Below are 25,723 nucleotides of genomic sequence, written 5' to 3' on the forward strand. Positions count from 1 at the left end.
AGGGCATCGGACACACAGAGGACGCACTCCCTCTATTCCCCTTAGGAGTATGGATTGCAGAGCAAGTGGTCCGTTTCTCATTTTCCTTCTCTGGGGGCCCCTGCCAAACTCAGTCCTCGGTGATGAGAGCCTGGAAAAGCACCCAGAGGGGATGGAATCCCACACCCCCCTTGTTTGACTTCTACACGGGGCTTGCGTCTAACACACCCTGGAAAGACCTATTTGTATTTTCTGCCACAGTTTTCACCCTGGTCAGTAAAAAGAACCGCTAAGAAAAAAATGTAAAAGGACACGATATGGGAAACCCATTTTTCCCTTCAACACGTAAAATCACCTTAACACGTGGAGGAGCAATTCTGAAAATTAGAGGCTCTCATAGGCTGCACATACATTGAAGTGTGTGCTTGAGTCCCGGGAACACTTCACACATGCCCCACTGTGTGGACCACACACGCCTGGAGCAGCTCTGCCCCCTGCCTCCCCACACGCAACATCAGTCTTGGCTCGCCCAGGGCTACGGACAGGACACTCGCCACCCCTGACGGCTCCCTGCAGGGGCTTGGCCCTGAATCTTCGCCAGTGCCTCCCTAGATCAGCCTGACATCGTCCCTTCCCTCAAAATCCAGCCCGTGGCTACCTGACACCCCGAAAGTGACTTGGATTTGTCTGGTGGGCATTTCCCAGCCGTTTCCCGGAGACTTGGTTTCAGAAGGAGGACTTCACGTGTTCCGCTGCAGAGTGATGGTGGTGCTGCAGTGCGGAGGGCCTGGTGGTGTTTATTAGCAAGACGTGTGTGCTGAGGGGACAGGTGATATAGTTCAGGTGCTGGGCCCCCTGGCGGTCTGGGGAGGGAATTCCTATTTCATGGGCACTCCAAGAGAAAGAGGAGACAAGAGGCTCAGAAGTCAGGACCAAGATCGGCCACAGGTGCCCTGTGTGAAGAGGGCATTTCGGGAGCCGGCCCGTGCTGCGTGCGTGGGTGCTGGTGTCAGGCACCCGGGTTCACAGCCACCGTGCCACTTCCTGACCTGGCAAGTCACTGATACTCTCTGAGATGTCATTTCCTCCTTTCTACAGAAAAGATTAATTTCCAAGAGGGGGAATAAGCGAGACAGTGGCCTGGCTCCTAGCTCGGGCTTCCCGAACGGTGTCCTTTCTGATCGCTATCTCCACACTGACATCTGTGCACGGAGAATCCTTTAGCTCCCAACAAGCTCCTGGAGAAAGGCTCCCTGCTTTGCAAGCAAGCTCATGGTGAGGGCAGAGGTGGATAGGAACCTTGCTTACCCAGTGCCAGAGGGCGTGGGGATCTCCTCCAACAAGCCCCATGGAACGAGTCACCGCCACAGCATTTGGACACACTCAGTGAACCTGCATGGTCTGGAGCGACGGTGCCAATTCCAGAGAGGTTGAGCAACTTACCCAAGGGCACACAGCCTAGACTCAAAGGACCAAACCTACACTACAGCTGTCTCACCTCCCGGCCACATGGTGCCGGTTATGACATCACTGGAGGCTGAATCCGGCCTCTCCTTTTTCAGGGCCGCAAGGGTCTTCGGAGACAGTCCAGCTGTGCTCCTGGCTGCAGAGGTGGGAGGCTGAAGCCCAGAGAGGTCACAGAGCTGTGCAGAGGGTTCTGACTGCCAGCTGCTCAGTGCTTTCCCACTGCTGCCTCTGGGCCAGGTGTTCAGTGTCCTCACCTTTCATGGCATGACATGCTGTCCGGTTGGGCGGGGGGCTGCAGTCAGCCTGCAGGAGGGCCAGTCCCATCTGTGCCACAGATAGCCATGGGACATAACCTCGCTGTGGCTCAGTCTCCACTGCTCTAAAGGGCAAAAAAATAGTGTCTGGCTCTCGGGATGAAAGAACTGAATCCGTGCAAAGAATGTCAGAATATACTGGGCACTCAGGGAGTAATCGATCATATCACCTATTTATTTGTTATCATTAGCCTAGGAGACATTGTTCTCCTTCCAGACACGCAAGCAAGGATGGTGTGTTTAGCTCTGTGTTCTGGGTCGTCCTCATCAACCCTGTGAGCATGGGACCACTTCCCCGGAGGGGGTTATCCTCCCTTCACGCAAGGAGCCATTGACACTACAGATAGAAAGCCGTGAGCAAGACAGTCGGTGTCCTCCTAACAGATGCAGAAGGATCCTGCCATCTCTGCTGTCACCTGCACCAGGATTTCCCTACCATTTTCTTTTCAGGGATTTTCTGAAATACGTTGTACCAAAAGAAGCCTCTTGAACACTGCTGAAGGAGAGAGTCAGAAGGAAGCCACAAAAGCATAAATACATTCCTATTCTGTCACTTCGGTCCCCCCCAGGATTCAGCTGGACACGGTAGACACGGGCTGAAGACACAGCTCTGGGCCAAAGGGGAGCTTTCTCACTGACTCTCTCTTTCAGCTGCGAAGCCACAAGACCACAGAAGCAGGGCACCACTCCCCAGCACTGTGTGCCTGCCTTTACTGTAGCCTCCTCGTACTGTAGGTAGTTTGGCCTTTGGGAAACGGGCTGCTGACTACTAGCTCCCTTCCGGGTTGGTGTGACAATTCAAAGAGCAAAAGTGATTAACAAGGCTTGGCATGGACTCCATGGTGTGTAATCGTCAGGACTACCCAAAGGGAACTCTCCACTTGTGTCGCTTTGTTATTTCATGCCAGGTCTGCCTATCGCCTACAGTGATGCCTTCCCTGGGGAGCACCCCATGATTAAGGAACCTCCACCCTGGCTTGGGGTGGACCGGCCACGGTGAGGAGCGCCCCTGGAAAGTTTAGGCAAAGGAGCCCCCGGAGAAATGCGCCATGATCCCTCCAGGAAAGGAAAACACAAGTGACGACTAGCGGCCGAAGGCAATGTTCATCGCGGGGCGGTTACAGGAGACGGTACCGGAAAAGTGCTTCCAAAGGACCGTGGTGGGGACCGGGGCTGCCAACGCCTGGGGACACACGGGGTGGGCGAAACGGCGGTGAGGGTCACATGCGCCTGCGGTCTCTGACACCGCTCCCCGGCTCCGGCCAAGCCAGGGACACGAGCGGGAGGCGGGGGCTGTTCTCAGGCTGCAGGAAACGGCGACCCGGAGGCCGGCGGCGCGCGGCCTGGGGCGGGGAAGACCGGAGGACGCGGGAGCTGGATTCCTGCACAACCCGGCAACAGGGGGGCTGCTCCCGTCGGCCACATCGCGAAGGGGCGGCCAGGGGGCTGGGACACCGCTTACCGCACGGCACCCGCTTCCTCCGCTCCAGCCGGCACCGAAGTGGAATCGTGCGCTCGGCCCCGCGTGTTGCTCACAGCCCGGCCCAGGGCGCCGCGGGCAGCGCGGGCGCGGGCGCGGGCGCGGATCCGCGGGGCGGGTGCAAGGCGGGGGCGGGGCCTCTGCGCCCGGGCCGCCTCCTCGGCCTATAACTGAGCCCACGGGCTCCTGGCTCCCACACGCCCCCGACCGGACCAGTGAAGCCGCTTCGCCCCTTGCTTTGGACCTCGGGCCTCACTCCTCCTCCAGATGGACCCCAAGTGCTCCTGCCCCACTGGTAAGGGAACCCTGGCTTTGAGCCTTAGGATGCCCCCCTTCGCAGGCACAGGACGAGAAGGGAGGGTTTTGAGTTGGAGCTCAGGAGGACTCCTGTCACGGGTCCAGGGCTTTCTTGCCTGCCAGGCTCCTGAGAGCATGTCAGTCTCCCTTTGCCTCTCCGTTAACACTGAGGGCACGGAGGCTCCAGGCTGTCCTTCTTGAGGTCACCCAGCTGGTCAGGGGACTGCTAGACCGGGACCCAGTGTTTGGAGGAGGCCTCGGAGCTGCCAGGACTTGATGGGAGGAGGGGACATTGCCTCTTTCGGGTTCAGGCCATGGGCCCTGGCCCCCAGCCCCAGTCAGCCTGGGCTGGGTCTGGAGCCTGGGACCTTCCCTGTGGAGTCCATCAGGAGGGGACCTACTCTCCTTGGACCAGAAGAGAGGAGCTGGGGCTTCTCTATCCGCCTGAGTGGACACGAGCTCCCAGGGCTGGGTCCTGACAGAGGAGGAGGGCTCAGGGAGGCATTGCTGACCGTCTGCTCTAGCTCCTGCATCCCTCTCCCTGCTCACCGCGGGCCTTTCCCTTCCTGGCAGGCGGCTCCTGCAGCTGCGCTGGCTCCTGCACCTGCAAAGCCTGCAGATGCACCTCCTGCAAGAAGAGTGAGTGTGCGGGGCCTTCTCTGGGAATGCGGGGTCTGGGCTGAGTGCGAGCAGGGAGCCCAGAGCTCAGCAGGCAGGAGCAGGACAGTGACCAAACTTCCCGGTAACCCCCACCACCCCCCCACCCCCCCCCCCCACCAGGAAGGGATTCACAATCAGAGCTGGAATCACCTTCCAGATGACCGAGACCCAAGTGCGCACTAGAGAACAGGGAGACTGAGGCCCAGACGGGTCATTAACAAACAACCTCAGACCTGTCAGTAGAACTAGTCCTCCTGCCTCCTGAGTCACGCTTCTGAATCCTCTCAGGGACTGAAGCACTTTAGGGACATGAACTAGTGACCGTGTGTGGTTTCTCGGACCTGGGGCAGCCCCTTCCTGTCGAAGCAGCCCAGAGCTTCCCTATCCCGAGCGGGAGCTGCTCTGTCAGGGCTTTGCCTCCACTTTGATCCTGAGGACTTTGCTCACATCACTGACGGTGCTGGGCGCTGGCTTTCTCTTGTCCCCAGAGGCCCTGCTCACTGTCTCTCCAAGGCTCTGTGCCCTGTCCTGGGCACAGATGGGGCAGGCAACCTGAACCTAGTGTCTGAGAGCAATGATCTCAGGACAGAGGACACCATCCTAAACTCAGGGTCTGGGCCTGAGGGCAGCTGGGGCCAGGCCTGCTGCTGGGAAGGGTGGCTCCGGACAACGCGTGGTCCGACCGCACGCTGCCCTCGCTTCCCCAGGCTGCTGCTCCTGCTGCCCCGTGGGCTGCGCCAAGTGTGCCCAGGGCTGCGTCTGCAAAGGGGCCTCGGACAAGTGCAGCTGCTGTGCCTGATGTCGCGGAGAGCCTGCCCCGGGTGTCAACAGAGCAACCAGGACGAACCTGCATTTTACCGTTTTTCATACAACCGGACCTGACGCTACATTCCTTTTTCTATGAAATATGTGAGCTGTAATAAAAGTTGTTGACTTCATTCTGGCTCTGTCTTCCTTTGTCTGTCTTGGACAAAGAGACTCCGTGCCCATCAGGGCTGGCGTGGGGAGCTGGGCTGGAAGTGCAGAGACCTCGGCTCTGGACCAAAGAGGACCCTCCCCCATCCCCCAAAACACACACACACACGGAGCGTCTTAGCCGCTTAGGTTAATGTGAGCTTCAGTTTCTCAGCTCCAAAGGAAAGCCTCGCCCAGAAGACACAGGGCATCGGACACACAGAGGACGCACTCCCTCTATTCCCCTTAGGAGTATGGATTGCAGAGCAAGTGGTCCGTTTCTCATTTTCCTTCTCTGGGGACCCCTGCCAAACTCAGTCCTCGGTGATGAGAGCCTGGAAAAGCACCCAGAGGGGATGGAACCCCACACCCCTCTTGTTTGACTTCTACACGGGGCTTGCGTCTAACACACCCTGGAAAGACCTATTTGTATTTTCTGCCACAGTTTTCACCCTGGTCAGTAAAAAGAATCGCTAAGAAAAAAATGTAAAAGGACACGATATGGGAAACCCATTTTTCCCTTCAACACGTAAAATCACCTTAACACGTGGAGGAGCAATTCTGAAAATTAGAGGCTCTCATAGGCTGCACATACATTGAAGTGTGTGCTTGAGTCCCGGGAACACTTCACACATGCCCCACTGTGTGGACCACACACGCCTGGAGCAGCTCTGCCCCCTGCCTCCCCACACGCAACATCAGTCTTGGCTCGCCCAGGGCTACGGACAGGACACTCGCCACCCCTGACGGCTCCCTGCAGGGGCTTGGCCCTGAATCTTCGCCAGTGCCTCCCTAGATCAGCCTGACATCTTCCCTTCCCTCAAAATCCAGCCCGTGGCTACCTGACACCCCGAAAGTGACTTGGATTTGTCTGGTGGGCATTTCCCAGCCGTTTCCCGGAGACTTGGTTTCAGAAGGAGGACTTCACGTGTTCCGCTGCAGAGTGATGGTGGTGCTGCAGTGCGGAGGGCCTGGTGGTGTTTATTAGCAAGACGTGTGTGCTGAGGGGACAGGTGATATAGTTCAGGTGCTGGGCCCCCTGGCGGTCTGGGGAGGGAATTCCTATTTCATGGGCACTCCAAGAGAAAGAGGAGACAAGAGGCTCAGAAGTCAGGACCAAGATCGGCCACAGGTGCCCTGTGTGAAGAGGGCATTTCGGGAGCCGGCCCGTGCTGCGTGCGTGGGTGCTGGTGTCAGGCACCCGGGTTCACAGCCACCGTGCCACTTCCTGACCTGGCAAGTCACTGATACTCTCTGAGATGTCATTTCCTCCTTTCTGCAGAAAAGATTAATTTCCAAGAGGGGGAATAAGCGAGACAGTGGCCTGGCTCCTAGCTCGGGCTTCCCGAACGGTGTCCTTTCTGATCGCTATCTCCACACTGACATCTGTGCACGGAGAATCCTTTAGCTCCCAACAAGCTCCTGGAGAAAGGCTCCCTGCTTTGCAAGCAAGCCCATGGTGAGGGCAGAGATGGATAGGAACCTTGCTTATCCAGTGCCAGAGGGCGTGGGGAATCTCCTCCAACAAGCCCCATGGAACGAGTCACCGCCACAGCACCTGGACACACTCAGTGAACCTGCATGGTCTGGAGCGATGGTGCCAATTCCAGAGAGGTTAAGCAACTTACCCAAGGGCACACAGCCTAGACTCAAAGGACCAAACCTACACTACAGCTGTCTCACCTCCCGGCCACATGGTGCCGGTTATGACATCACTGGAGGCTGAATCCGGCCTCTCCTTTTTCAGGGCCGCAAGGGTCTTCGGAGACAGTCCAGCTGTGCTCCTGGCTGCAGAGGTGGGAGGCTGAAGCCCAGAGAGGTCACAGAGCTGTGCAGAGGGTTCTGACTGCCAGCTGCTCAGTGCTTTCCCACTGCTGCCTCTGGGCCAGGTGTTCAGTGTCCTCACCTTTCATGGCATGACATGGTATCCGGTTGGGCGAGGGGCTGCTGTCAGCCTGCAGGAGGGCCAGTTCCACATGTGTCAGTTACTGCCAGGCGACATAACCTCTCTGGTCATTCTCCACTGCTGTAAAAGTGTAAAATAATAGCGCCTGGTCATTTACGAATTTATCCATGCAACAAATTAGGATGTCAGAATTTAAAAGGATTTAAGAATTTAATAGATGCAACAATATTACTTGTAAGCCTGGCACACAGTAAGTAACCAAAATATTAGCTATTAGTTTATTATTATCAGTCATATTTTAGGCGATATTTTCCTACTTACAAACCAATAAGATAGTGCTGTTGTGAATAGCTGTGTGTCCCGTGTCGTCCTCATCAATCATGTGAGCGTGTGCCAATTCCCAGAGAGGGTTATCATCTTTCCCAGAAAATAGGAGTTGGCACTTGAGATATAAAGCCAGGATCAAGACTGTCCCTGTCCTTCAAAAAGTTGCAGGAGGATGCCCACCATTTCTGCTGTCACCTGCACTAATATTTTACTTAACATTTTCTTTTCCTTTTTAAAATAAATTTATTTATTTTTATTTATTTATTTTTGACTGCATTGGGTCTTTGTTGCTGCACGCGGGCTTTCTTTAATTGCGGTGCGCGGGGGCTACTCTTCGTTGTGGTGCTCGGGCTTCTCACTGTGGTGGCTTCTCTAGTTGAGGAGCACGGCCACTAGGCACTTGGCCTTCAGTAGCTGCGGCTTGTGGGCTCAGTAGTTGTGGCACACGGGCTTAGTTGCTCCGCAGCATGTGGGATATTCCTGGACCAGGCCTCGAACCCTTGTCTCCTGCACTGGCAGGCAGATTCTTAACCACTGTGCCACCAGAGAAGCCCAAAATTTTGTATAGGTATATAAAGTTCTAAAATTTTCCTTTTCCTCAGCCACAATAGGTCTTTCCCTGGGCCCCAAGGGAAGTGGGTTTGCTGACCTTTCTTCAGTGGTTTGGGGATTTTATTTTTTAAGGGAGAAGTGCCTGAGCAGAGCTTGAAGCATGCACCCTTGAGGCAGGTTTTCTCTCGTCTTACTACCTGTTCCCAGTATTTCTCACGGGTCCCTGATAGAGGTCCATGGAGAAGGGCCTGTAAGAAGTGTAAATTCCCTGTGGGTGTGTGGTTTTTAGGATTTCATACTCTCATACTCGCCCACATTTGGCCTTTAGCCTTTGATTCGAATTTTTAGAGTAATTGTACTCACACATATGGTGATTCCATCTTCTACCTGTGGCCAGACGGTAAGCCAGTGTTCACTTCCCATCTCTCCTCCAAAGTGCCCGTCTTCCCCGAGATGTCAGGGTAATTGTTTGCCTTGCAACCTCTTTGAATGAGTCAGAGAAAGTCATGATTTTGAGGATAGTCCACTTTTTTCTTTCTGTTAAGGTGGGATTGGCATTCCTTAGAGCTTTCTATATCCCAGGAGCCAGAAGTCACCCCAGGGATTCTGAAAGAGTCAGTTTTCAGGTGACACTTCAGGGACTCACTTCAAGGTGGTCACTGCTTGGACCTGATGTGGTCCAGGCTGCAGAAAGGGTTCAGAGGAATTGCTGGAAGAGACGGCCTCAGGGAGGGGCCTGGGAGGATACTGTGTAAGTTGAAGAAAGAATTGTAGACCTGTGGGAGGGTCAGTAAGGGCCACACAACAGTGCCACAGTGTCACCATGGCAAGTCCCCCTCTTTCCCACTCCAGGTACATCCTCGGTCTGTGCCCCCTCCACGTCTACAGGCGGCTGCACATGGAGGAGAGGGACACTGCACTCTGGTTCCCTCACATCCACTTACTGCAGCTGTTGACGGCCAGAGACACGGAGCAGATGCAGTGTCCCCTCAGCCCCTCCCAGGGCCCAGCCTACTGGACTCTTCCTGTCCAGAGGCCAAGCCAGAGCTGTCCGAGTCACCTTCCTGCCAGTGGTGGCCTCTCTCATCCTTCTCTCGCTAATGAGGATGACTTAATTCCAGCCCAAGACAAAGACACTGACTTGGTCTCCAAAAGAACATTTATTTCCAAAATTGAGGCCACAGAAACAGAAACTCCCCCTCCCTGACCTCTGCTACTCCCATCAGATAATTTCCCAGTCTCCACAATAAGATGCCTCTTTGGCCCACAAAAACCTTCTACTGAATACCCCTGTCTGGGGTCCCACAAGCCCCCAAGGCCAGCTGAGCCTCCCGTTCACAGCTCAGCATGTTTTAACTGGGGCGGCTGCTTTGTCGCCTCCTTGGGCAGGAGCTCGTTCCAGAAAGCCACTTCCTTGTCTTTCAGCTTCTCGGCTGCCTGGGTGGTGACACCAATCTGAAGGTACCCTTCTTTCTGGTCATATACTGGCCAATGGGGAAGCCCGTCCCCGTTGGGATTCCTGGGAACAGAATCACATAGAAATTCCCCAAAGCTACTGTGTGGTCCCAACAACCCTCAGAGATTGTCAGGGACCCCCTGGCTTCGTCTCTGCCAAAGGCTCATATGCCTCCAGCGACAGGAGGCTGACCATCTCCTGGGCAGCCTGTCCACTGAGGGAGCTCTCACGTCAGAGGTCACAGGGCGGGGAGTTTGACCTTCACACATTGGAAGCTCCTCCCACCCAGCAGACACGCCCTGCCCCTTCCCGACCCTGCTCCGTCTTTGCCACCAGCTCACCCGTTCCGAGCAAAGTTGGCCCAAAATTTCATCACCATCTTGCTGAGATCGGTCTCCTCTTCTGAGGCGCCATCTGTGGGGAGGAGACAAAGCCATTGCTACTCAAAGTGTGGTTCAGGGGCAGCAGCAGCCCTTGAGAACTTGTTAGAAATTCAGAAACGGAGCCCTTATTCCAGACCTACTGAGTCAAACCTGCATTTTAAGAAGACCTTGGGTAATTCAAGTGCACTTTAAGCTTGACAGTTACTGACCTAGGTCGGGCTCAGTGAAGGGCTGTAGTCAATCCATGAACTGGCTGCCTTGGTCTTCTGTGCCCACCCTCCTGCCCCTGCAGCCTCAGGGTCGCAGGGCCACACCCCAGGGTTTCTGCTACAGTAACCCCACCTCCCAGGATGCTCTCCTTTGGGTCTCTTCTCAATCTCCTTCACCCACACACATTTTCATAGAATCTGAAAAATAACCAAGCTGCAAGGTCCCCAAATAGTCATCCATCCAGAAAGTGCCCAGAGGCACTGGGTGTCATGAACAGCCCTGGGTTGTGTCACACACAAGTTGTCTGTAACTGCTGAGGGTTAAGACATGAGAGACATCTGTGAGAGGTATTCTTTAAAATAGTATAATCCTAAACATATTTAATTTTAAAAGATATGAGTTTTAGATAGATAGATGGTTGGACAGACAGACACATATTAGTCCTGATTCAAGGTTAAGAGCAATTCTAACCTTACTCTCACGTACATTCTGATATGCTCTTGTGAGTGCGAAGTGAGTGGTGGCATTCTAGCCCTGAGCAGGGCCCTGCAGGTGACCCACCTCCTGTCTTACTGATGCCCAGGTCTGGATTCTTAGAGTGACCATGGATGAGGGCACAAGGATACACATTATCCATCATGCACATTAGAGCAAGAGAAAGATTGGGACTCTTTGTCTTTCAACCCTGTTATGGTGAATTCAGGAAACTAAGACCTGGAGAGAAGGAGGAACTTGCCCAAGGCCACCAAACCAAGACTTGAACCCAGATCTCCTAACTCCAAGTCTGTAGTCACCAAAGGGCCATCACCTTTCAAAAATGGAGCCCCGAAGACTGAGAAGAGTTCATCCCCGTGGTCCCCTATCACCGTCTTGGGTTTCATCTCTGATGAGAAGCTTGGGCGATACTGGAACTCATACATGTAAGTGGGGCCTCCGGCATCTGGAAGACATGGATTCACGCACAGTTCACTTCAGCAGACGCACCCCTGGATGGTATCAAGGGCTCCAGAGGTGGGTGGGAGGGGCGCTGTGAGCAATCAGGAAATTGGGGGCATGCCTGGTCCTGAGTGAACAACAATATTAACAGCAGCTGCCCATTGTGAGAACCAACTGTGTGCCAGACCCTGTGTGTTCCTGCAGGAAGCCCCTGGTTATCAGCATAACAGAGAAAAACAGCTTGGGAAAAGTTCTATGACTTGCTTAAGGGTGTACTGGTGGTGGAGTTGGAACTGGATTTGAGCCGGTTATTGAATGAATGAATGAATGAATGTTGAAACTTTGGGGAAATTGATTCAAAATAACTATCGTTATAGAGGCATTGGGTCAATACATATCAACCTCTTTGCCTACTGATGCATTTACACACCAGAACGTCTAGATACATAGTTTATGTACACAGAAATACCACGACATTTCATTGCTGACAGGTTAGTCTTCATTCCCTTGGAGAATACCTGCAGCCTGACAGGTGCCTTCTATTATGCCCATTTTTGAGCGTTTCTGGTGTTTTTCACACGTATTCCAAGAAGAGTGAAGTAAATCCAAGTTGCTGGTCTGAAAGGGCAGATATTTAAATACAAGCCTATGCAGAAAGTGGACAGTCTATTCCTTGTGTCTCAGGAAACCACAATTCAGCATTTCCTTTTTCTCTGTCATCTCACAGGTCTTGCTTCCTGCTTGGCCCAGGGAGTGCTAAGGTGGTGGCAGAAGGAAGAAGGGGCCGAGGAAGGGTAAAGTTCCTCCCTCCTCCTCTCCCCTGCCCCTGCTCTCACCACCCCCTCTCTAAGCCCCAAGAAGATGTCAGTTTTCCTGCTGATGCTTCAGCAGAGTTGCCCATCTTGCTCCTTCAGGGCTAACTCACGGGCCACCCGCCTGGGGAGCTCTGTGCTTTGCATTGATCATTAGGCCCAGAGCGAGTGACTCTACCGGGGAAGGGTCAGGCCCCAAGTCAGACTGGCGGGGAAATATCACACTTTTTCCCTTCCTGGGGACAGAATCACATTTGGAAAATGCAGAAAAAAGGAATAAGAACAAAAAGATCATATCTAATCCCACCGCTCAGAGGAACCTCTGTTAATATTTTAGCACTTACCCCACTTATGTATATAAAATAAGGATACTATTGGATGTGTAGTTTTGTAATGACTATAATAATTTCTTCATATCATTAAATGTTTGTCCACTACATAGTGTAACAATATATGCCATCCTCACAGGAGGATGTAGAATAATTTATTTAATTGCCTCCCTTCCCCCCGCTCACTGCACTCTTGGTTTAGCAAGAGGCGTTGTTTGGAAGAAGCAATCCGTCTGTGGTTCCATAATCCACTTGCTAAACAACTGCTTCAGGGTCAAGCAGAACTCACTGAAAGGAGGGTGTTTACCCTTGCCTCTGCTACTCAGAAGTGTTAGAAAGGAACTCAGAACCCAACCATACAAAGAAAAACCTAGTGTGAGTGAGAGAACTTAATTATGGCAGCATGCTGCCCAAAAGATATTCTTCTTTTCATTCCTCTTCTTTTTTTTTTCAGTGTTTTGCCTTAAACCACTGAGATTTATAAAAAAATTCCTACGGGGGGACTTTTCTGGTGGTCTGGTGGTTAAGACTCTATGCTCCCAGTGCAGGGGGCCCGGGTTCAATCCCTGATCAGGGAACTAGATCCCACATGCCGCAACTAAAGATCCCACATGCCATAAGTGAAGATCCTGTGTGCCACAACTAAGACCCGGCTTAGCCAAATAAATAAATATTTTTTTAAAATTCCTATAATCACAACACACGTCTTCAAAGGAAAGTAGGGCAGAGATTTCAATAATAATAGTTAGGAGCAACAAGAGAAGCAGAGGGAAGGAGAGAGCTAGTAATAAAAAATATGCAAATTAAAACAGTGTGATGTTCTTTTTTTTGGTGAGGAAGGACTTATATAAAATTGGCAGCATTATTTTTATTCTTTTAATCTGACTATCCCAAGTGAGAGAACTAAGAAATCTATACTCTCATACACCAGAAAGCAATTTCACAAAATGTATCAAGAACTTTAAAATTCTCCTACAGCTCAGCTTAATAATTTCACTTCTAAAAACCAACTCTAAGAAAATTATTTGAGACTTGGTTAAAGATTTATGCACATAAGGCTCAGTATGATGTTTTCTGTAGCATCAAAATGAGCAGCCAGGCTAAATACCCAATAGGACAGGAATACTAAAGTAAATTTTAATCCATCATACCATGAAATAATTGATATTTTCCATGAATTTTTATTGACATTGAGGAAATGCCTATAATATAGTTGTCTATGAACATAAAATTAATTTTAAAACTATGTGTAAGACATGGAAAGGCTAATAGAAAAAAATGTCAAAACTTTATAGCTGATACTTCTAGGTGAAGGAATTATGAGTAATATATAGTTGCTTCTTTAACATGTTCCCATATTTTCAAAACTTTCTACAATGGTAAGATTAATTTTATACTCAGAAAACTACTCTATCAAAAAGAAATTGAGAGAAATACAACAATGAAAAAATGACATTGATAAACTCTGGGAAGTGCTGGCAATAAGACACTGAATTCAAAGTCACGGGATGTCAGATAAAAAACTCAAGTCCAGTATGGCTGGGAGCAGCATGGATGCTGAAGGGGATACTACAAGTCAGACACGTAGCAAGAGGCAAGACCAAATTTATGAAAGAACAGATTTGACCCCAGGCAGCCCCTCGCTGGTCATCAGGACCCTAGGGAGGAAGAAATGGTAACTAGCGCCTCCAAATTACTATACTGAGTGCTTGGGGACAGAGTGAGTCGGCCACAGCTACGTTTTATCATGCTTATAAAGTCTCAAAGTTTAAAACCCTTCTAGCACCGTTAGGCAGAGAGGTCTGGACCACAGAACCATCTCCTGGCTTGCAGACTAGGTGAATGAGGTCTCCAAGAAATGAAGGGCCCTGTGAGTAACTCAAAAGGTACCCAAAAGGGACACCTCCTCTCCAGGTGAGCTCATCCATCCCTGACCTCACACCCTACACACAGTTTTGGGTCAATGTTGGAAGGTCCTGTGGTAGACACAGCACACACTGGGAGAAACAACAGCCAGCCACAGACACTGACGTTCTTTAGACCACGTGGCCCCACTCTTCCAATACTCACTCCTTTCAGCTTTCTTGGTCCCAGACAACACTCCTGGTCTTACTCTTGGCCTCACTCTACCCCCAGCTCCACTGGTTAACAAACTAGTTTGCAGGTAGCTCTGACCTTGGAAACTTTCCAAGACCTATCTTCCAAGATTTTCCCTCTAGCCCCACAGACCACCGCAATTCAGGTGAGGAGCCCTGTGGCAGATGCTGTCGCTGCCTCCCCATATCCTCTGCTTCTGGGCATGTCAGCCTGAGTTCCACCTCCTGCATCCACAGCTCTTTGCCTGAGGTCTCTGGCAGCCAGAGACCACTCTGCCCATGTGTGCAGCAGGTCAAAGCACCAGGGAATTAACTGCCCTTGGGAACAGCCTTCAACCAATGACTCGTCAAAGTTGGAGGATAAATATCCCAGCTCTCTTGCCACTCACTAGGGATAACCCTGAGACATGTGTTCTGCTGGTTTCCCAGAGCTCCCCAGGTCCAGGTGTCCACAGTGGATGCTTTCTTGACAGTGCAGTGTGGACTGGCTTCCTCTCCATTCATGTCACTTCTCCACTCCTCTACTGGTGTTTCCTGGGATCACCCCCCAAATAAACTCTTTGCATTTGGATCCTTTTCTCGGAGTCTGCTTCTGGTGGAAACCAAAATAGGACAGTGCCCCACCCCAGGCCAAATGCAATCAGCCTTGGATGTACGACCCTCAGCAATTTCCACATGTGTTTGTGCTGAGGGCTGGGCAGGACAGTCAGTGAAGCTGGAGCGGTCAGTGTCCCTCTCCCGTCCAATGTCTGGGACTCACCTCTGTGGTGACGGGCCATATTCACAGATGGGACACCAAACATCGCATCTGCAATCAAGTCCAGGAACAGGTCTTTCTTTCTGGCAGGGTCATCTGTTCCTCCTAAATACTTGTCAGCGGCCACCGCGGTCAGTTCCTCAGGGATGCTCTGAAATAGATCGAGTGAAAGTGACCACTGTTAAATATAAAGTGGAGACCAGACTTATGAATTATCTGTGCAGACAAAACCATTTAAGCCATGTAAGCAAAACTAACTCTAGCTCATTTCACGCACATAAGCAAAACCTAACTTAGGTTATTTTTTGTAAATCCCTCTGACAATCACAAAATAAACTTAAGTCATCTCCCTAAAATAGTATGAGATAATCACTTTTAACCAATCTCTTGCCACCTGAAAACCTCTATTGTAATAAGCAATCACTGAAAATGTTAACAACTTTCTCAGTTTCACTTTATAAGCCATCCTGTAACTTCAGGCCCCCGAGCTGCCCACCAGTCTTTGAAGGTGGAAGCCCCCAGGGCGTGAACCCCAGGGCGTGAACTATTTTTTATGTACCATAAACTCTTACCAAATACTCTTCATTCATTTGGTGGTTTTAATTTTGCTATTTCTGGATTTTTGACTTCACCACCCCTGGTGAGTGACACAGTTTCTCTTCTTGTGTTAATGGTGAACTTTTTGAGCCCAGTGCAAACTTTCCCCCTCCCTCAACACTGGGTAGTGATTAAGAAAAGCAGAAAAAGTGGGGCAGAACCCCCCAGCCCCAGTCTTCATTCTGCCATTAGTTGCTTTGCAATTGGGGACAAGCCTCTTCCTCTCTTTAGGGCTCAGCCAGTTCCTGTGATTCCTAGACTCTTACAAGGATGGGGTAGGACTTCCACATGAGTGATGTGGCCGTCTTCTGGTCCAGCTTGCCTTCAGAGAATGAGTAGCCCATGAACTGTTAAAACAAAGGTTAAGCAATTGTGAATCATCCGGTAATGGCAAGAAAAACCGAAGTGACCAACAAACCAAACCAATGCAGGCTGAAGGTCACTGTCATATCTTGATGGGCATGGGTCTTTTTTTTGAGTCTTTTATTGTTTATTTATTTATTTATTTATTTAACATCTTTATTGGAGTATAATTGCTTTACAGTGGTGTGTTAGTTTCTGCTTTATAACAAAGTGAATCAGTTATACATATACATACATCCCCATATCTCTTCCCGCTTGCGTCTCCCTCCCACCCTCCCTATCCCACCCCTCTAGGTGGTCACAAAGCACCGAGCTGATCTCCCTGTGCTATGCAGCTGCTTCCCACTAGCTATATATTTTACATTTGGTAGTGTATATATGTCCATGGCACTCTCTCACTTCGTCCCAGCTTACCCTTCCCCCTCCCCATATCCTCAAGTCCATTCTCTAGTAGGTCTGTGTCTTTGTTCCCATCTTGCCCCTAGGTTCTTCATGACCATTTTTTTGTTTGTTTTTTAGATTCCATATATATGTGTTAGCATACGGTATTTGTTTTTCTCTTTCTGACTTACTTCACTCTGTAGGGCAGGGGTCTTTGATGAGTTGGGCAAAATCAATGAATCAAATGGACTTTTACATCTAGAAATCAAGGAATGCAAAGAAGATAAAGTAATTGTTAAGGGAAGCTGTCCCAGTCTTTGTGTGTGTGTGTGTGTGTGTGTGTGTGTATGTATGTATATATATGTATATATATATGTGTGTGTGTGTGTATGCGTGCATATATATATATATATTTAGGCTAGAGTCTCCACAGTGGTCATCAAGACAGAGAGGGAAGGTTTCAGCCAGCCAGGTGTTGAAGTGGAGGGCTCTGGGGCAGATGACACAGACCTCACAAATACCCCGCCTGTGTTAGATAGCAGAGAAAGCCCCAAATTCTGCCATTATGGTTTTGGTCCTTTGGTATAACCTCTGAAATCATTCTGAAGAACTGCAGAACCCTGCACATAATGACTCCATCAAAACTCTGCACTGGGCTTCCCTGGTGGCGCAGTGGTTGAGAATCTGCCTGCCAATGCAGGGGACACGGGTTCGAGCCCTGGTCTGGGAAGATCCCACATGCCACGGAGCAACTAGGCCCGTGAGCCACAATTACTGAGCCTGCGTGTCTGGAGCCTGGGCTCCGCAACAAGAGAGGCCGCGATAGTGAGAGGCCCGTGCACCGCGATGAAGAGTGGCCCCCACTTGCCGCAACTAGAGAAAGTCCTCGCACAGAAACGAAGACCCAACACAGCCATAAATAAATAAATAAATAAATAAAATTAAAAAAAAAAAAACCTCTGCACTAAGTGACTTGACCAAACTCTAGCACGGCTACAAGCAGCTTAAGGCCATGTCCCCAGGATGACCCCAGGCCCCCTTAAAAAGCTCTGCGCTGCCAGGAGATTTTACTGTTTGTTCTAGCCAAAACCTGGTGATAGGCAGGTATGTCCCTGAACCCTTTCTTAGTGCAGTTACTTTAGAAACCTTGTAATTATAAATCCTTTTTCTGCCCTTTGGGATGTAAAACCACTGCTCCAACCTGTTTTCTCAAGGACCTGAGAGCAAACTTTTATGAAAAGCAAACATTCAGGGGATAATTCTTGCTCTCTCCCCCAGTCCCTGTGGAAAGATAATGCCTAACTTCAGTGGGAGACTTGCTTCTACTTACACCATGGTCTCCTGTCATAAAGACAGAAGTTTGTTTCTTCTCCAGACAAATGCCAGCTAACAAATCCAGGTGGCCCAGTTTCATGGACAAATCCCCCTCCCCGTGCCCACAGCCTTAAACAGGCTCCAGCCTTTTGTTTCAGAGATTTGGGTTCAGTTTACAACTGATCTTTTCCCTATAGCAAGAGTGTCACTGAATCAAACTCATTACCACTTCAACTAGTGTCTGGCTTTGTTTATCTTTGGCAGAAGGGAAAGCTCTTCCTAACTTTTAGAAGTCAATTTTAACTCAGGAGGAAGCAGGCTCCTTTGAATCTTTCCAGTTAGACGACTGAGAGTGTGGGGTGTGGGTGGGTGGAATTTATGGAGAAACTATGAAAGCACCAAGCCCAGGGGAGAGGCTGCAGGTCCTAGGCCTCACTCTCCTTAACTCCCAAGCCCCTTCCCCTTTCCAGGCCTTGGGTTTCTCATCTGCCCAATGATTATCTCTACCAGCCCTCCTGGCACTGACATTTCAGGATTCTTGGATACGAGGACAAGCAGAGAGTGTGTGGGGATGTGGGTCCCCAGGGCCGCACCACCCAGGTGACAGCTGGGCCATCGTGGAGAAGGTTTCCACGGAAATGTCAAGGTGTATGAAGGCCCCAGAGGGGGGTGCGTAGAAGGAGGGGTCCTGTGACCAGAGATGGGAGGGGTGATGTGACGGGCAGGGGAGGCGAGTCTAAGAGGCCTGCACTTTCTCACCATCGGCAGAATCCAGCCACACTCCTGCTTGTTGATTCCCACGATGTAGGGAACGGGGTGGAAATTCTTTTCAGCCAGAATCTCTTCAGGCGTCTTTGGCAGCAGCACTCCGTCAAGCACGGTGGGCAGGAAAGGAAAGCTCTGGGGAAGAGGGCAGCGTCGTGTCTGTGCTTCCCCTTCGAGGTCACACCGGCGTCCCCCTCTCCACCTGCCTGAGCTCACGGCCGGCATCGCAGACCTGCGTGCCCATGGGCGGTGGCCACATATTCAGGGTCCTAACAAAGGGGGCTAAGTCTGTGGACCCCAGAGGGCAGAACTCTGACCAGGGCCGGCAGTGCTTAGGTGATGCGGGCAAATCTTCACTCAAGTTGGTATAAACTATATAACATAACGTGTATTTAATTTGAAGGGTATGTATATCTACATGCATCTCTCCACCTATAGTCAGTTCTTGTAAGCATCTTACCTCTCTGGGGTCTCCATGTAAATCAAGAGTGAAAAATTTCTGTGAAGACAAAGGCAGAGGTTGTGGGTGAGAAGGCTTCCTGGGAGAAAAGCTGATCCTTGTGAGCTGTGCGTCAAAGGTATCAAGTCCTCCCTCCTGGTGCCACCCTGGCTGGGCTGAAAGGAAGTGGGCAGGGCACCAGCTCCCCTGGGCATGAGCACAGGGTGGAGGTATGGGACGGGGGAGGGGAGCTCTGGAGAGGACTGTTGCTTGTGCCTGCCCTGCCCTCCATCCATCTCCCCTTCTTGTTCCTCCAGGCAAAACACCCCAATTTTCCTTTGGGGGACCTCCTCTTCCCCACTCTCACTCCACGATTCCAGGCATCTATATGTGACCTGAGGTTCACCATCTCCCTGAAGACAGGGATTACTTCAGGGATGGACATGTGCCCATGTCAGTTCAAGAGTTTCCCCAAAACTTTTGCTGGAATTATTGGGAAGGAGGGTTTCTAAGCAGATAGGATGTAAGTCTAGAATACTGTTCTTATCTAACCTCCCCAGGGGACAAATCTGCCTGAGAATGAAGCCAACACAGAGAGGTAAAAAGCTGAGGGATAGAGACAGAGTCTTAATAATATCATATGTGCATCTGGATCAGGACATGCCTGAAGCCATCAACTCCTGGACTTTTCAGTTAGTAAGCTGAAGATTCTGTTACAACATACCCCTTTCTAGTTTTCTCGTCTTGCATTAGAAAATCCTGACTCATACAAGCTCACTGAAATTCACCCCACCCCACGCTTCTCTTTGTTGTGAGTTCACCAAGATTGTGCTGATTTTATTGTGACACTGTAGCTAACAGGCCTGACCAGTATGCAGGAAGTCCCAGTAAGGGTCCCTCCGTTATGGGTTGTACCCCCGCAATCCAGGTGTGTGTGTGTGTGTGTGTGTGTGTGTGTGTGTGTGTGTGCGCGCGCGTGCCCGCGTGTGTTATTGGGGAGAGAGGATAATCATGGAAACACCTCCACGTGATCTCAGAAGATCTCAGAAGGATAACATGGGCTCTTAGGTTCTCTGGAGTCTCCCAAAGTCACCGACTCTCCCCTTATAAGTGGATCTCTTGTGCCACATGGAGAATTGCTGAAATAAATTTACCTCTTTCCAGGCATCAGGAAACAGTTGTGTTTTTGTCTTTGAACACATTGGTCACCTTATTTGAGCCTGAGAAACCAGGATCCAAGGCTACGTTGGACTTAACCCATGGAAACAGAGCAGAGTCCAGTGCTGGAGGCTGGCCGCTGGGGGTCCAGGAGCATCCGCAGGGGTTCAGGGTCCAGACAGAGAGGCCAGGCACTCGGGCTACTCCAATAGCTCCCACTGGCTCTAAATGTGGTGTTCTCTGGGTATCTGTTGTGCTGTAGCTTCCTGTGATGACCCACTACCATAGCCATCCACCAATCCTGAAATGTCACCTTCTCTGTGACATACTTGGAGTATGGGTGAATTGGGGGGATAAGTGGATAGATGGACGATAGCTAGCAGATTAGGTGATGGATGGATCATTGATTTTAGAGAAATGGATGATGAAATACAGATATATGAATGATTGATAACAGATGAATGTATGTTATAGATGAATTGATATTAGATTGATGAAAAGATATTGATGAATTGGATTAATTGGTGGATGGACAGGTGTATAATAAGATGATGAATGAATGGATGGATGAATAGGTGGATGGATGGTTGGATGGATGAATGGGTAGATATACGATTATGTGAGAATCACTAGAGGCAGACATGCAGAAAATCGGGCCATCACTGGGTTATAATTGAGGTGGTTTCTAAATTAACCAAGACAATTGTGACAACCTTTCTGAAAATCTTTGTTCTAAATAACCCCATTCCCCAAATTCAGGATGGTAATCACCTCTGAGAATATGTAATGTTTAATTTCTTAAAAATCTATCAGATTCCACTTATGAGAATGAATCTAGGATGGGCAAATTCATAGACAGAAAGTAGATTAGAGGTTTCCAGAGACAGGGGGGAAGGGGAGAATGTAGAGTTACTGTTTAAAGAGGTAGGGATTTTTTGTTTGGGATGATGACAATTTTTGGAAATAGTGGTGATGGTTGCACAGTACTATGAGTATAATTAATGCCATTGAATTGTACACTTAAAATGATTAAAACGGTAAATTGTATGTGACATATATATATATTTACAGTAAAGAAAACAGTCACATATAAAAAAATCTATCAGAAAAACAAGATTGGAAAGAGTAAGTTTTGATAGATATGAGGAGTTATTACACAGTTGTTCATTATGTTATTTTTTGTCTTTGTTAACATCTGAGATATTTCATAATAAAAAAGAAAGAAGGAAATTCCCCATTCAGATCCAGAGCTCTGACACTGCTCTTGAGAGGTGAGAAACTGTGCCAGGTAGTTTTTCCAGGGCAAGGGGACAGCTGAAATGATGAAGCCTGGGGCCATGTTTACAGGACGGGGAGCTTGTGTGGCCATGAGAGTGGATGTACTTACCATCTTCAGCGTTATCTCCAAGAGCTCGTCCTCTGTCTTCTGGCGCAGGCAGTGAATGAGGACAGCCGAGGTGGTGGTTTTACACCCAGCAAAGACAGCAATTTTCTGCAGAGATCACAGGTGACAGCAGAATTCAAGAGCCATGTCTCTTCCCTCCATCAATAACGAAGTGTTCTGCTCCAACCTCAATTTCTAAAGTCAACACACGGTAGCAGAAGATACTCTCGACGAGTATGTCCTGGATCCCAGACGTGCCAATTATATTCCTCAGCCTCTGCTGCCTTATCTCTGTTCAAGTGGCCATAATGATCTCAAAGCTGAACATCTAAAGACAGGCAGCATGGAGTGGGGCTTAAGAGCATGGAATCCAGAATCCACTGTCTAATTTCAAATCTCGGCTCACCCAATTAATAGCCTTTTGGCCTCAGGCTAGACACTTGCAAAGTGCAGCCAGAGGGGAAGATGCAGAAGGAGAGAAGTCAGGCTCCATGATGGTGGGACCGTGTAGAGTGCACATGGGCTGCCCAGAGCCTGGTCCAGTGTCTGACATACAATCAATGCTCAATATGTATTTGGTGAAAAATTAAATAAAAAGGCACATGAAGAAGTAGAGGGGAGGGAGGGAGGGAGAGAGAGAGAGAGAGAGAGAGAGCAAGAATAAGAGTCTTGGATTCTTCATTCTGCCAATTTCTGGTCCTGTTTGATAGCAAAATCCAGCACCATTTCTGCCACCTTTGTTTCCTTTAAATAAACTCCCCCTTCTTGACTTAAGCCTGATCAAGGGGCTTCTGCTGTTAATAGCCAAAGAATTCTGAAAACCAGTCTCAACAATTGTTTAAATTCTTGGTGTCTTATCTCCTCCCCTCCTGCTCACCAGGCAGTCCCTTTACGTCTGCCTGCTGCCCCCATCTGTCCACCTAACCAGCGCTCACAGCCCGACGAAAACGCTCCACATCAATGACTCCAGCGCACACTCCTCAGCAGAGCCTCCCTGCAGCTCACCCTTCCTTGGCTTCCTAACACTCTCCAAATAAAGACAAAGTCCTCACCAGGTCCTATGCAGCATGGCCCTGCCGATGGCCCCATCCTCACTTCACTCCAGGTTCCGTCTGCTCTTTCTGCTCTGGCCACAGCAGCCTTTCTCACTCTCTCTCACTTGAGATACCTGCTCCTGCCACAGGACATTTGCACAGGCTGTTCCCTCTTCCTGGATATTCTTTTCTTACCAAGTAATTTACTGTTCATCTTTCTCATCTCAACTCGTTGATCACTTTTTTTCATGAAGCCTTTCCTGAAAACCTCCCCCTATCCACTGGACTAAGTGCTCCTTTTGGACTCTGTTATAACATCAGGTATCTCTCCTCTATTGCTCTAGTCACAGTTGACATTTTGTAAGTTGTGCAATTATATAATTATTAATCTGTCTCCTCAATTATAACAGAAGCTTCATGAGGTTGCGAGATGTCAGATTATATCAAAACTATTTGTTGAGTGAATGAATGAATCAATGAATGAATTCTTCAGGAACCCACCCCAGTCACAAGCCCCCAAGGAGAATCCACTCCAGGCCCACATGGTACAAATGAGTTCACCAGACCTCAGATCCTGAGAGAGGCAAGACACAATGACAGTCCACCAGACACATCCAGCCCAGCACCCCTCCTTTAGGAAATATGGTCAGTGGACCGTGCATGGGGCTGGCAGCCCAGAGTCATGAGCTTGAGTCCGGCTCTGCCCTGATCACTCGCTGACCTTGGCAAGTGCTTCCGCTCTCTGCCCCAGTTTGCTCAGCGGTAGAAGGCGGAGGTGGGCTGAGGTGTGCCCTTGTCCTCCCTGCTCAGCCACCCTCACTTCTGTGATTCTTTGAGGATGTCAGCCGGCTCCCACAGCAAGAAAGACCCTGACAACTCCAGGAGAGCAGAGCAAAGGGTGTGGGGACAGGCCAGTGTGAGACCTACCTTAGCTGCAGCCTTCATGTCCGTCTGGACCAGGATAGAAGTGAGGGCCACACCACTCTCAGAGATGGCCCGGTGGAAGAGATTCTTGGCCAGGGGAGATAACACCTGGGAGGAGGGTGGCGAGAAAGGGAGTTTATGCTCACAGGAAGGGGTCTTCAAGAGCCACCCCCATCCACAGCCCTGTCCTGGGCTGTTCCCCTGGAGACCTTGGGGCCCGGCTTCTGCAAGAAAACCTCAGCTGGAAGGAGCCAGGAGCAGAGTGAAGGACAAAACAGGAAGTGTGTGGCACACACTGATTATAACAATCAAAGTATCTGAAAGGCAGCTCAGCAATTCCTAGCAACACTTTAAAGGCACAGTTCTGATTCCCCATTTCCATTACTTAGGATTTATTTTAAGGAAAATGATCATGGAGGCACACAAAAATCTCTAAAATGTTCGTGTTATTTATAACAGTAAAAATTGGAAATAACACAAGGTTCTAATATATGACATTGGGTAAATAAGGTATTTTTCATTCTTACAATGAAATACTATACTCGACTATACACACAAAAAATATAAAAGAATAACTAATGGTTAGGGAAATATATGTGTTATAATATTAAGGAAGTTTTTTTGTTTAAAAATTTATAGATACAGATAGATAGGTAGATAGATGATAGATGATAGATAGATAGATAGATAGACAGATAGATAGATTCATGGAAAAAAGACTAGAAAAATAAAACTGTCCATGGTGACAATCCCTGGCTAATGGGATTGTGGATGAATTTTTATTTTGGGGGAGTTATCTATGCTTTTCTTTTTTCTCCATTTTATAAAATAAAAACATTTTCCTCTGAATATTCAACTATGAATCCAACACATATGTTTTAAAAATGCAGTAATAGCACTGACCTTCTGCTCAACTGTGAGGCAGCTGGAGGGTTTCTAACAGCTCCCAGCGCCTTCTAGTCTGGTTTTCCGTCTTTGCTTCCCTCAGTGTCTCCTTATTCCCATTCCCCACATCACGCTCCCAGGTTGTGTCTGTGTTCCATATCCCCGGTCCCATCCCCCCTTCCATCCTCCTTCCTCTCTCTACCCCTCTTCCCCCAGCCCAGCTCCATCCTCAGTCCCAGAGACTGCTGCCCTCCTTCCTGAGCATGAACAAGCCATCAGACCTCCTCAGAGGAGGCCTCTGACCTGTTCTTAGTGCTCGTGTCCCCTTGAACTGTAGATCTGGCTTCAAGGCAAATAATGACATTGCACCCAACTTCATGGTTGCCTCTTTTTATTCAGAATTTACACCCACCCCTACTTCCCAAGAGGAATGAGATGAGTACTAACGGTAAAATGATTAGGAAGGAGAGTAAGAGCTCAACCAACACAGGACAGGAGGAATGTCTCCGTTGCAGCCGTGGCTGGAGATATGGCCCCAGGATGCTAAGCTGAGCTCTGGAGGGCCAAGGAGAGTTTGGCCGTAACTTTCCACCATCTGACGCTGCACAGACTAGGGTCAGCCTTGAATCCAAGTCTTATAAGTAAAGGTCCCATGACTAGACTGGCTGGTCTGCAAGGGGTCCCATCGGTAGCCACATCAGGGCCAGGAACACTTACAAGAATAGAGACACTTTCCCCTCCTGCCGACTCTCCAAAGATGGTCACAGAGCCTGGATCCCCTCCGAAGTTGGCAATGTTCTCCTGGACCCAGTGCAGTGCGGCCAACTGGTCCAAGTGACCCCAGTTCCCCCGACTGTGTTCATCCCCTGTGCTGTAAGAGAACAGGGTGGGGTTGAGAGCAGAGATGTCACAGCAGGGCCCTCAGGACCACAGATGGGGCTGGGGGTCTGGGTGAGCCTTCTGGAAAAGGCTGGGCTTCCACAGCACTGACACTGGGGTCTTCACCTGCCTCCCATCCTGCAGCATTGTTCCGCTGTAGCGCTCTCCACATCCATCCCACATCTATTTATTGAGCATCTACTATTCTACAGTTCCAAAGGGAATTCCAGGCAGAAGAAACAGCACAGGCAAAGGCCCCGGGGTCCAGTGAACAAAAGAGTGAGTCTAGGACATACAGCTACAGAGGGCCCTGAGGGCCTCGGTAAGGATGTCAATGTCATCTTGAGTAAGTTAGGAAGCCATTGCAGGGATGACATGATTCCATTTATGTCTTAAATGATCACTTTGGCTACTGTGTGGATCAGACATGGTGTAAAATAGCAGGGTTATAAAAGTAGGTGTTATGGGATTTCCCTGGTGGTACAGTGGTTAAGACTCACGCGCCCATTGCAGGGGGCCTGGGTTCGATCCCTGGTCAGGGAACTAGATCCCACATGCATGCTGCAACCAAGAGTTCACATGCAGCAACTAAGGAGCCTGCGAGCCACAACTAAGGAGCACACCTGCCACAACTAAGAACCAGCACGACCAAATAAAGAAATAAAATATTTTTAAACAAAGTAGG

At 49.7% G+C, this 25,723-nt stretch overlaps 1 protein-coding gene across 2 annotated transcripts in view; it reads right to left on the bottom strand.

Moving 5' to 3' along the window:
- Nucleotides 1-9,077: 9,077 nt before the first annotated feature.
- The window catches only part of CES1 (carboxylesterase 1), a 35,244-nt gene continuing 18,598 nt past the window's right edge, over nucleotides 9,078-25,723 (bottom strand). For both annotated transcript variants that reach the window (XM_082366980.1, XM_082366981.1), the window contains exons 5-14: nucleotides 24,877-25,030; nucleotides 23,278-23,382; nucleotides 21,320-21,424; nucleotides 18,796-18,834; nucleotides 18,330-18,470; nucleotides 15,779-15,859; nucleotides 14,919-15,066; nucleotides 10,794-10,925; nucleotides 9,734-9,806; nucleotides 9,078-9,455 (exon numbers count right to left, since the gene is read on the bottom strand). In XM_082366980.1, the coding sequence (XP_082223106.1) occupies nucleotides 9,272-9,455; nucleotides 9,734-9,806; nucleotides 10,794-10,925; nucleotides 14,919-15,066; nucleotides 15,779-15,859; nucleotides 18,330-18,470; nucleotides 18,796-18,834; nucleotides 21,320-21,424; nucleotides 23,278-23,382; nucleotides 24,877-25,030 (1,162 nt within the window). In that variant the 3' untranslated portion in view covers nucleotides 9,078-9,271. The remainder of the gene's footprint in view (nucleotides 9,456-9,733; nucleotides 9,807-10,793; nucleotides 10,926-14,918; nucleotides 15,067-15,778; nucleotides 15,860-18,329; nucleotides 18,471-18,795; nucleotides 18,835-21,319; nucleotides 21,425-23,277; nucleotides 23,383-24,876; nucleotides 25,031-25,723) is intronic.

This window comes from Balaenoptera borealis, assembly GCF_965194805.1.
Source record: "Balaenoptera borealis genome assembly, chromosome: 19".
NCBI lineage: Eukaryota > Metazoa > Chordata > Mammalia > Artiodactyla > Balaenopteridae > Balaenoptera > Balaenoptera borealis.